The 12,931-nt window shown below is 29.1% G+C and overlaps 1 protein-coding gene across 3 annotated transcripts; it reads left to right on the top strand.

Annotated features, from left to right (window-relative positions):
- Window positions 1-3,440: 3,440 nt before the first annotated feature.
- On the top strand, window positions 3,441-9,050 carry LOC149882294 (uncharacterized). Of its 3 annotated transcripts, none has more exons than XM_090065790.1 (5): window positions 3,441-3,575; window positions 3,912-3,969; window positions 8,226-8,372; window positions 8,547-8,588; window positions 8,718-9,050. In XM_090065790.1, exons 1-5 carry the CDS (start codon window positions 3,564-3,566, stop codon window positions 9,005-9,007), a joined length of 549 nt encoding a protein of 182 aa, XP_089921916.1. In that variant the 5' UTR covers window positions 3,441-3,563; the 3' UTR covers window positions 9,008-9,050. The 3 variants fall into 3 exon arrangements, with proteins under 3 accessions (XP_089921916.1, XP_089921917.1, XP_089921915.1); XM_090065789.1 differs by adding an exon at window positions 3,700-3,837 and having other exon boundaries at window positions 3,454-3,575; window positions 8,226-8,588; XM_090065791.1 differs by having other exon boundaries at window positions 8,226-8,588.
- Window positions 9,051-12,931: the final 3,881 nt, after the last annotated feature.

Genomic DNA, 12,931 nt, shown 5'->3' with positions numbered 1-12,931 from the left:
AATTAAACGAAATCCATTTTATGATATAACGTTTTAAATAAATTTAGTCACAATTTATTTAAATCATTTCTTTGTCAAAGTGAATAAGAGGATGTACTTTCTAAATAGTTCTTTCATTGAAAACGCACCAATTATTGGAATTTTTGATTCTTACATTTTATAAAAGCTACATTTTTTCCAACTTTTAAACAAAATGTAACATTGGACTTTTAAAATTATTAAAATCCAGAAACTACTACAAAACTTGATACTCAGTGTTGCGTTACATTAGTAACCGTCATTTCCAAACGTGATGATCTAATTAAAATTTTTGTTTAATTATTAACTATATTTCAATGTTTAATGAAATCATGAAAACAATTAAAAGTGTAAATATTACAAGCCCATTTCCCTTTAAATCCATGTCTTTGTAGATGTCAGTCAGAGCTGCATCGAGAGTTCTTAATATTATTGATTTAACATAAAAGGCGCCTTGCGGAAAAAATTATTTTTAATTTTTGATTAACTAATAAATCAGATCGTTAGAGAAATATATGCATAAAGTTAGCTCTGTTTTCTTTATTTAGAGAGACACTTAAAGAAAAATACCTAAAAATAGAGAAAATTCATTTTTTTAGTGTCAGCGCTTAACTTTTATATTTAATTTCATAATAATTTCATCGTGACGACATTTGACTTTGTGTTCTACCAAAAAATTTTACTTTTAGTTATAATTAGGAGTTCATTCAATATATCAATGCATCAGTAAAAAGCATAAACTTATCATACTAATATAGCAGTAAAAACAATATACTTTCCAGGTTGTAGAAGTTACATGCAAATCTATCTTCTAGAGCCTGGCGGTTTAGTGGCAAAAACTAGTGCTTTTTCGTAACAATAAGAAAAGATCGACGAGTGATTTAAAGTATAAAAAAAGTTAACTCTTTTTGGCTCTGTGATTTTGTGTTAAAAAACTGGAATTTTTAAAAAAACTTTATTTTTCGGAAAATTCAAAACAGAACTCGTTATATTGGTTATCAAAATTGAAAGTTTTGGGAAAAGCAACAAAACTTTTATTTTTAATTTAAATTTTAATTTTAAAAAAGTTTTGGATCTTAAATCAGAGATAAAATGAAAGAAATTTTCATATGCCATTTATTTTTTATATTAAATATCTTATTGATGGAAAAGAAAATGAAACTTCACATGAATCAAATTTTTACAAAAAAAAGACTCCTTGAATGAGAGAGTTACGTCAGAAACGTACGTAAACGTACCTAACATAAATATTTTCTAAAAAAGAATAAATTAACATTAAAGCTAATGTATTCTCTCTAAGCCAAACTTGAATTAAAAGTATTTTGATAAATTTTAATTTTTGTACTTTAGAGAAGTTTGAAGTTAAGTTTTCAGCTTCGAAAAATAGCAAATTGTAGCGTTACATCAGTAACCAACAATTGCTATCCCATTTAAAGACACAAAGTCTGAAAAAGCTGCATATATACCAAAACTACCCATAGTAATATTAGCAATCGTTACGACTTAAAAAAAAAATAATGAAAGATTTAAATACTTAAGTATGAAATTTGCGAGCGTGATGTCAGTAACCATGGAATCCACAATTAGAAATCTAATGTATACCAATTTGAAAAGAATTCCGTCTCATTTTCCTAATTCAAATCCGTTAAATACTATTCCTTTGCTTATAGAATAAAGTATTTTCTATAGACTGTATATATATTATATTTGATTAAGGTTCATTATATTTGCTTCTTAGTTAATTGATAGACAAGTATGTTAAATGTTTCGAAAAATAATTCACGGGGAAAAAGTTGGAACAATTAGTGTTGTGGAAAAAAGCTTTCGGCGGCACACAATCAACAAAGAAATCTGACAATGTGCAGCCGATAGCTGTTTTCAAATACCTAATCAACCTAATCTAATTATGCTAACCCTATCTAATTATTTAAAAAATCTAAAGAACTTACATGACCTAATTTGTTTTTCATTTTGAGACAAATTAATCTTGTCGAAAAGTTTTATTGTAAAGAGGAAAAAGTCATTGGTTGAGTATTTGATTGCATCATCTAGAGAGCATTATGGTTTATCAACAAAAGTTGATAAAACATGATGCTTTCTGGATTTTATTACCATTTAAACTAGTTAATGCCAACAATAAAGCTGTTTATGAAATTGAGAAGCTCGTAAGCCACACTTTTAAACAAGCATTTTATGTTTTAAACATATCTTCTGGTTTTAGAGAGACTTGAATTTACCCACTTAATTGCAATATTTTTAAGAGTCGTTGTATTTCAATGATAGCAACATTGTCAATAACAATTTATTCATATCCAGTTCAACCCTTAAATTCTGTTTGATATGGAGCTCCTTTGTCAGTTATTACTACAACTAAAAGCTTTTCAGTACCTCCAGATCAGTTAACATGATATTCCTTAACTATTTCTTTATCATAAGATTCATAAGTTCTAGTATACCTTGATAGTATATCATTTCTATATACCTTAAATAAGTGTAAGTTAGTTACTCAAGACAATTTATCAACATGACTTTTGGTTTAAAGATATACGACTTTTCTCTAAAGCTACCCTTTGAAAAAAAAATTTTAAAAGGAAAAAAATTCGCACTTACATATTGAATGATACACCAGGGAGAGAAGCTTTGATTGATACTGAAGTAGCAAGATCATCTTTATGCCAAAAAAAACCAATTTATATAAAATTATTTTACATAAATTTATTTTTCCTAAAAACATACTAAAGTAAACAGTACTGATGCACAACAAACAGCTTTTCTTATCATAGAAAAAGTCGGGGGGGGAGGGGGTCATTTAATAAGAATGCACTGCTCGAAAAAGCATGTGTAGTATCTTAGTTTAAACCAACTTTGTTCAATTGTGTACCACTTTTCCCTACTCATTTCCTCGCTACCAGTTTTTGTTTCAAAAATATAATGATCATTTTTTCTCGCAAAAGAGATTCACTTCGTTTAAGGACTTTAAGAATAATATTAAGGTTATAATTAAGAATATCCATAATTAAGTTCTAAGTATAAGATTAACCACCACATCAATCAGAATTAAAAGATAACTAAAAAAAAATTAAATTGGGAATCCTCTTTTAGAAAATCAATTATATTAATAAACAAAAAATGTTTGGTTTAATTTTGGCATATGTTATGATGTGGCTCATAATATATTTTTTTCTCAAGAATTTTTTGGTGTGTAAAAAAGTTTTTGCCAAAGTTTAGTTTTACTTAAAACATCTTTCAAATTGAAATTTCAAAACAAAAGTAGGAAAAAAAAAAGAATCGTTTATGTTTATGTTTTATCGTTTTTGTCTTGTTCCTAGATCACAATAATTTTCTCAGTAGAAAATAAATTGTTGAAACATGATCTGATACGTCACAAAAAAATATAAAAATATGAAACAGTATTAAAATGAAAAAGAGAATGTTGTGACACTTTTATGTTCATACGAAACTTGTTTTTAAAGAATTAGTTTAACAAATTTGAATTAAAAAGCAATACTGCGAAAAGTCTTGAAAGATTGAAACGAAATAGCATAATGAAAGTGGAGGTATCGCAATTTTTTCTTCTGGAATATTATAACTTTGTAGGTCTAAATATTGTTAATCGATTTTTTTTTTCAAATGATTATTATAACCGTTTGTGCATTTTTTTCTTTATCATTTGTCATTAAGCGAAGATCAAAACGTTGATGCTTAATTGAAGTTGTATTTTAAAACCATGGATACAGTAACATCGATCCCAGAAGAATATACGAGGATTGATTTTAACTTTTAAATAGATTCATTTGAACTAGTTATAAATATTTTCAGGTGAAAAGATATTTTTTTAAGGTTTTTTTTATATAATAACTTATTTGTATACTATGGATAAATATTTGTTTTAGGTTCAAACAAGAATGTCAATTAATTGTATAATAATATTTCTGGCTCTAGTCTCTTTTGGTAAGTTTATCATCTTGATGGTTTTTTGATAACTTCTAGTTGTTGTTTTTTCTTTCTTTTACCTTTCTTTTAATCTTTGTTTCTTTAACCCATATAGCATTTCCTTACAAGCAAAAAAATTTGAGAAAGCTGAGCATTTGTACAAACCTATAAATGCAAATTTTGTTCTGATTGCAGCCGTTTTGGCTTTATTTTCATAAAACTACTTGAGCGCGCAGTTAATGTATTCAAAGTGGTTCACATACTTTACAATTTTGATATATTGGAAAAGTTTACCACATCAGACACATTAATATTTATTGACTTCTGAAAATTCATGTCCTGAAAAAAAAAATCAAGCATTAACAAATAATCTTTTATTTTAACAATTTTCAAGAGGGCAGTGGGAGGCTTCACCCCGACCCTCCACTAGAAATAGCTATAAATCTAGAAACGTAATAAATGAGTTTTGGTGTCCGGTTTTGCGGTATCTGAAGATTGTTTTTTTCAGCTCGATAAATGGTATACTGGCTACGTTCTGTATATATTTCTAGCGGATGGACTTTAATACCAGATCTGATACAACATACTTCAAACCTAACCGAATGTAAAAAATCCAAATGGTACAAACGTTGTTGCGCAAATTCTAATTCCTTTCCATAAAATTTCGAAATATATAAAATAAAATGTCACGAAATTTAAATAACTGGTATTGCAATCAATTTTTGTTGAATACATTCATGGATTATGGGTGAAATTTGCTTTGAGTTATATTATCTCACAAAGGTAAGAGAGCAGTTACTTTATATACATACTTCTTTGCTTGAGAAAAAAACCTTTACACTTTGTCGTAACTGTGTTGATATAATTACAATACAATTGGTACCACGAAAAACCAGAAGGTAAGATACAAAGCGAAAAAGATCTGTCGAAAAATCTGTCTGTCTTTTAATAAATTATATTTCAAAATAACTAAGCATTCGATAGCGTAACTCTTGATTTAAATTATTTCAAAACAGCGCCTTGGTATTGAGTCGGTTAGTTTCATTTTTCTCATGTAGTCAAATTACAAGCTAATTTTAGTTGCTAGAACAGATATTATGTATTTTTACACGTTAATGTTGTCAAATTGTAAAGCTATTTCCATGGGTTTTCAATGGGATTTTAGAAGGGGGGTTGAACTGATCCATGCGATGCATTGATTTTTCTGTCGAGAGAATCTGATCATTCATACACTTTCTGTAGACTTATTGATGCATAATGCCTTCAGATAAATAACAATTAAATGAAATGACTTTAATAATTTGTCACTTGAGTAGGCCTTTTCACGAGCCTTATTCATTGACCTAACGCTCCACACATTTGGTCGAGGGGATTCAGGTCAGGGTTGTATGGTGATCAAAAGTCTTTCGGCTAGAAATCCTGAAGATATCCTGAAGATATTATTGAATTATCTGGACCCATGACAGGACAATACACTCTGTAATGTCTTATTGAAAGATGTTATTGTCTTATGGAAAAGCCTTCTTTCCCACCCATGGCACCACCTTATGTTTTAGTAAGCTGATTAACACAGGTAAATTCTTTTTCTCTAGAAGCTATTATTCCTGCCATTATGACTGACTTGGTGCTACACACCGGTAGTGCCCTGTTACCTCTTACATGAACCTGTCATTTTGCTTAATAATCACACTGTCGACGCTAAAATTTTTTTTATCTCAGAAAATTTTGATTGTTGACAAAACACGGCTTTTTAACTGATTCAAAACCAATCTCAATTTTTTTAGACTGTCAAAATTTGACATGTAGGTTGGGTCAAAATGACTTTTCCAAGTGTTTTTTAGAGTTCTTTTGACTATCCTCTCAACAACAATAAACAGTTTTATCATATTTCTGACTTATTTTAAATGAATCTTTTCAATATACTTTTGTTCACTGGAGAACCCATTTGGGCTCTTTCAACACTGGCACGTTTTTTTTCTAAAATGTAGTTTTAGATACTCTAGAAATACAAACACTTCACTTGAAGTCACTAATCCCCATGAACAAAATTTAAATCATTTTATGGCTTTTATTGCAAAATTTTAAACAAAAACGTTTTTCGTTAACAACTTAAACTTAAATTCACAAATTAATACTTAAATCTAAGAGGTTCATTGAACATAAACCATCCAAAACAAGTTTTTTTGTGATGTAAACAAAAGGTTCGGAAACTTTTATTGACATCATTTGAAGAAAAAATAAGTAAAGCTGTCATGTTTCTAAAATTAACATTAAAAGTAATGTTTCCTTGCATTTCTTTCATTTTCCCTCGTATGCTTTGTGGTGGTTTATTGCTTTAAAAGTATTTGGTGTATATTTTTTGAAGAGGTTTTTTCAAATATTTCTCCTAAAGCAGAGTCTTTAACATGATTTTTCGATAGATACTTCACCTTATATCCCAATCTTTGACTTTCTTACTCAACACGCACCCTACACATAAATTACTTTCTTACTTTTTGTCAACTTCAATAATCGCAGAGTATTCATTACCAGTCACTTCACCAAACTGATTTGCTCAAATTAATTTTCACTCTCATCATTACATTCAGACAAAATTTCTCTTAAGGTGATGTTATCATCGGAATCATTAAACACAATTTTGCAACTTTTCAATGTTTTGTCCTCCCAGTTGTCTTTCACTCTATTTACTGCTGTAGATGATGTGGATTTTAATTTCAAGTAATTAAGACCTACAGCTAGAGTTCAGAACATCTTTCGAAATTTATATTTTACCATCAAACACTATGTTATCTTTAAGAAATGATAAAGCAAAACAAAATCAAAGAATACATTTTACTCAAAGTAAGTTTTCGACTAACGTTGTAGCACTTTTCTAAAGGGAAAAATAATAGTTTTTGTTTATGTCATGAAGTCAAGATTTATTTTACAATTTTAAAAAACGAGATGGATAAATGGATAGATTGGTAAATAAATGCAAGTGACTATAATGCTAGATAGTTAAAAAGATTTTAATCAAACATGACAACAGTAGTGATGATGAGATATGGAAACCTGTGTTAGTTTGTTGTATTTAATCAAGCGCAAATTCCTTTACTGTTAGCACAAATCAAAAACCTAATTTGTTCATTACATCAATTTAATTAAGTTAATTAAGATTATTATAAAATAGACTATTCCCAACTGATAACAAAATCGCAAAATGAAGTATTTTTGGTACTTTTTAATACTGGTGAATCTTATAATTTGTAGGCACCAAAATGAAATAAAAAATAAAGCCCTGTGGTGGAATTATTATGCTTCATCATGGTACACATAACTTTGGTCCAAATATAATTTTAAAAATGAGCTGTTCCACATTTTCTTTGTCCCACTTCTTACCACTCTCCCCAATATATAAACAACTGGAAACCTTGTTTATATAATTGCCTGTGAGTGTGAAACTTCTTAGTTAGTCTATTTATTTTTTTTTTTAAAAATGTTTTATAACTGCTCTAACTATACACACAACAAAATGTAGTAAATATCATTCAATCAAATTAAAAAAGATATCCGAATACTTTGTGAATTTTATTTGCAGGAATCTTGCAAGCTTTTACTTTGTTAGCTGATGGTGTAGCTGGAGTTTTTCTCTCTTTTGAAACTCTGCAGTGTAGAATCCTGACTAAGGGTATACCTCAACTGATTGTGGAAGTGATGAAACTATGTAGTATTTTGAACTTTAACCAGTCTTTTGATAATAACGTCATAGATATTTAAACTGTTAAAAATGCTACCACAATGTTTAAGATGAAGCAAATGAATAAGCTCTAAAACCGGCATTTTCAGTTCCAGTGTTTAGTTCACTTCACAAAAATCGAAAAAATATCCAAAATTAAATTTAGAAAAAAGTTTCATTAAAGGCAGAAATAGTTTTCAAAGCAATTTAATTTTTGTTTTAAGCTGCTAAGCTGAAACTTTCTTGGTACAACCATATTTCACTGAGTATGTTTCGAGGGAAATGAGCTATTTTAGCATCCCCTTCTCTGAAAAAATTCTAAGACCATTTAGAATTGGTAAAATCTTTATATAAATGTATATATTACTAATAAGAAGGGTATCGACACTCTAAACTGTCTACTTGTCTTGGTCACTAACTTCATTCTTTATTATTTTTGTTTAAGAATTAGTTAAATTATCAGATTCATGGTAACAGTTTTTTAGTGTTACAGAAGTGTAGTTAATAGTTATAGTTTGATAATAATTAACATTTTACACATCGCTTTTTTTTTTTTTAGTCATAACAGCATCAATAAATGGCTCAGTTAGTAAAACAGATTTAAAAGAAGGAGATAATGTAGATATCACAGCAGCGGTTTCATTAAGTGAAAACGAAAGGCTTTCGTCATTAAGCTTTCTACTTGGTAAAAAAACAATAGCAACAGGTGCTAAAAGTAGTTTTACCCTTCAGCCATATGCTATAACAATGTTTAGAGATAGAATCTCTGGCAACGTATCTGGTTTTAACTATAAGTTATCTATTAGTAATTTACATATCAATGATTCCATGATTTTAAGAATATACCTGGTTTATACAGTGACTATTTTTGTTTTTAAAGTTGATGCGCAAGTTAACACAACAATATCAATTACTGTTAACGGTTTGAACAATTAGTTATACTTCTTTTTGCATTTGACATTTTAAACAACATTCTTTCAAATGAAGAAAACATGACTCAAATTTTGTGTTTAAAATGCTGTTTTGTCCCTAGGGTATTGTTATATTTTAGCTGACCCGACTATCTTGAGTTTCCCTGAGTCGCTTTTGGTTAAGGAAGGTGAGACACTGGCTTTTGAAACAACAATATATGGGAAGCCGAAGCCTGTTAGTATTTTAAAATTTCAAGGACGAATATACAACGCTAAAAGTTCAACCGAAACACAAAACAATACATACAGGTTTGTTTATGACTTGGGTAAAATAACTCCAAGTGACTGTGGTATGGTTTTGCAACTAAATGTTTCTGGAAATGGAAAAGTTGTTAATCGAAGTTCTACTGTGATAGTTCAATGTACGTGATTACAAATAGATTTTTTAAAGAAATGTTTATAAGATAATCAATGGAAAATTATGATAACAGTTTTTGTTTTTTGTTATATAAATATAGCAATATAAATTCATATAATATCTAACTTAAAATTTTTCAGGTAGATGTCTGATTGTTAAGTCTAATCAACATGTATTATGAAAGATGCAGGGCATCTAAATTATAAATATAACTTATATATATTATAAATATAAATAACTAAATTATAAATATACTTTAACCGCTCTAGATAAAACAGCTTTCATTAGAAATAAGGAGATAAACCTTTGTCACTATTTATATTTTTTGTACAGTTACACCACCAATGGTAAAACTGTTATCTGTGGTACAATTATCAGATTTCTCTGTTGTAATAAAATGGAAACCTATCATTTTTGGTAAATGTTATGTTTTGTACAATGTCGAGTTTTTAAATAGTGCTAACCAGGTTGTCCATCAAAACATTGGAATTAACGGAACAGAAATTTCATTAATAAACTATGCCAATGATACAAATGTAAAATTGCATGCAATTTTTAATGGGACATGTGGGGAATCTTTTATTCTGAGAATAACTTTTCCACATATTGCAACAACAAAAAGTACAGTTAAAAGTTGTTGTTGTTGTTTTTTTTATTGCATATCTGTTACATTTACTCTTTATTATATTATTTGCTGGAACCTAAGGAAGTTTTTCCAATCATCATTTGCATTAAAAATGTTACCAACATTTTAATAAGATTAAAATTTAAGTTTAGTTTGAATATAAGATTAAAAATTGAAATTTAAAATTGAATTTCAAATTTGATAAGTAATAAAATACTAGTTTAATGTATGTTGCAGATTTAGTTTAAAGTAAATTGCTCAACCTTACTTTCTGCTTCATAAGAAGAATTTTGAAGAGTTAAGCTCATATTGATTTAGTTAAAATGTTTCAATAATTTGCCATTGTTTCTAACTTAATTTATGAAACGAACCCTGAACAACCATTCATGCTAACTCTTTTCATTTTTAAGATTTTTATGATTTTTCTTAAGGAGAGATAAATGTTTACTCCTTAAATCATTCTCACAGAGGTGTGGTTAACGTACTTGGAAACAAAATTTTTTTATTTTTAAAAAGCATACCATACAAAAGAAAAAGCGTAAAGCCTTTTGAGCAAATGAATTTATTTTCTAAAGATGTGGCTTCTTAAACCAATACAAGTTATTTGAGCTAAGCGCTTGTTCTCTAAATTCTAGAGGTCTCTAATGCAGCCAAAATGTATGAAATCACTGTCAGGAAATAGGTTTGTTCATTACAAAAGTATATCTGGTGCACTTAATTGAATGTCCACCACAGTGCCAAATGCTTTAGCATCACATTGCTTTGTGCATTATCTAAGTAATTAAACACTGAAGCAGCTTAGATTTCCTATGTTTAGCAACGAGGAATCTTTAGCTACCTACTTTTTACCACCACATTTCTCTAAATGTTAATATGATAAAGGTTTTCATCATTTGGTGTAGCTTTGATGGTCACAGTTTTTTTGTAGTCCACCACTAACTGATCACTGGTCTCGCATTGTATTATAGGAAGATTAATGGGATCGGAAAAATCTTTCGCTAACAACTGTTTGATCTGAGTGAACCAGGGCAGACCAGAACAGACCAGGGCGGGTGGCATTTTTTAAGAGTGACATTTTTGGTCCTATCAAAGATTGCTCGGTCGATACTGCAATCTTTGATTGGCCAAAAGATTGGCCCTATCAAAGACAATATTGAAGTTTTATGCAACATACTCTTAATCAATCAAAATATTAGAAAGTTAACATGTAATACTTTAATTGCAAAAAACTATCAATTTCTTTCGTATAACATAAATTTTAAAATATCTCAAAAAAAGTATGTAAAACTTCTATGAAACATGAAAGTGAAGTGTGGTGAACTACGAAAAAAAACTTAACAGTTTGAGCGCTTCGTTTACAAGTTTGCTGCAAAACCATTATTTTACAAGTAAGTTTTTTTTCAAAATTTATTTTCTGAGAGAATGATGTTCAAATCATGTTTTTGGATTTTTTTTTTTTTTTATTAATATTGTTTATGTATTTTTTATTTTCTTTATTGCAGCCTAATATGAGGCGAATACCAAAGAGTGGCGCTGCATTTAGATTAAGGAAAAAGACAAGGGAATTAAAATTAAAAAAGAGCAAAGGTCTCTCTTTAAATAAAATACTCCAGAAACTTTTTTAACCCATGTCACTTTAGAAACTGAAAAACTTCGGTTCACGACAAAGTAAATAAATAAAAAGTCACGGCTATTCTATAGGTTTGTGGACAAGCATTATTAACGACAAAACACAAGTTTTACTGGTATGCTTATGACTGTCTGCGGTTCAATATTTAGATTCTGATTTCGGTGAAGTAGCTTGTGAGCGTGCCTCAATCAAAGTAGAAGTTGAAGGTTTACATATGGGTGGTTTTACCGAACTCTGTTTAGATGTTGGTTGGCATACACCCTTTTAAAAAATTGTTGTTCTGCTTTTGTTGCAGAAAACAGTTTCAAACTCTGTTAAGGGTTTAAATTAAACTAATTAAATTCTGTTAAGGATTCAATAAATGGTTTATGAAATGAAAGAAATGATTCTCATTTTTTTCCTATAAAGAACGACAATTTTAAGTGTAACCGTCACTTTTTCAATCAAAAATAAACTTTTATAACTTTTGTTTTGAGTAATAATTTTTTTTACTCAAATTAATTCAAAGAATCATTTTTTTCATACTTTTTATAAGATTTTTTAAACAAAATATTTTGATATCCAATATCTTGCAATTCCAGAATTTTCAATAAGATCCAATAAATCTTAGCAGTTCTGTTTAATTTCTTTAACTTTATAATATGGTGGGAATATGGAACAGTTTCGTTCATTTGTTACCTTCCTCATGTACAAATATTGTGCTTTTGTTAAATCTAAATCAATAAACACGCTGAGTGCTTCTTCATCCGTTTGCATATTTTTCTCGCTTGCGTATTCCATAAAATTTGGTATTAAGTTTTTTTTGTCTTTATCAACAACCCTTAATGACTCCGCAAGTTTTTCTTCTGCTCCTTCTCCTATCGAACGCAACGCCAAAAGATATATATTAAAGATGTGCTCAAATCCATATATCTAAAGTAACATGGCATTTTTTCTTTTTTTGCTAGGTTCTTATTTTTTTCATTTTTAAAGAAGTTCAAGGTTGGCATTTCATTTAAGAAAACAGTTTTGCTTTGTGAGCTCTTTGTTTACAGTGAAATTGGAGATTTTTATCGTTCATTTTTTTCTGTTAACTTTGTGGATGACTAAAATGGAGCTTTTTTAATCTGTTTAACAATTCTTCTTTGATGCCCCACCAGAATACAGTAAAATGAATAAAGAGAATGAAATCCTTTAAAAATTTTTTGTCTGATTTTTTGTTGATTTGTCCACCTTGTTTTGCGCGAAGAAAAATGTAGTTCTTTGAGAAAAATGTGGTAAAAACATTTTTGCAACTTTTAGCATGATTCAAACTAAGCGTCTGCGTCTCGGAATCGTTTTCTCGAAATGAACCGGGAAAAGCGTAACGAGACGAGAAATTTCCCGGAAAAAAATACCGAGACAAAAGAAACAATTGTCCTGGAATAAAGTTATAAATCGGGACATAAATTTTGTCTCGGAATTTAAAAACTGTGTCCCGGATAATTACGAAACGTTACGAGACAGATCAATTATATTAACTAGATATCTAACTCGCGCTTTTGCAGTGAAGAAAATTTTTTGCCAACCAAGTTTGTTTTGCCAGCCAGAAATGACGCACAGTGACTCAAAACAGCAAAAAAATGGCACTAAAACCCTCACAGTTTTTTGGTAAATATAGTGCTCTTTTTTAAATAATATTAAATTAGAATGATCATTTATT

Source organism: Hydra viridissima, unplaced genomic scaffold (genome assembly GCF_058129835.1).
Source record: "Hydra viridissima isolate aposymbiotic clone 2 unplaced genomic scaffold, HvirCarnegie_v1 scaffold_11, whole genome shotgun sequence".
Taxonomy (NCBI): Eukaryota; Metazoa; Cnidaria; class Hydrozoa; order Anthoathecata; family Hydridae; genus Hydra; species Hydra viridissima.
This window is presented reverse-complemented; position numbering and strand designations above follow the sequence as displayed.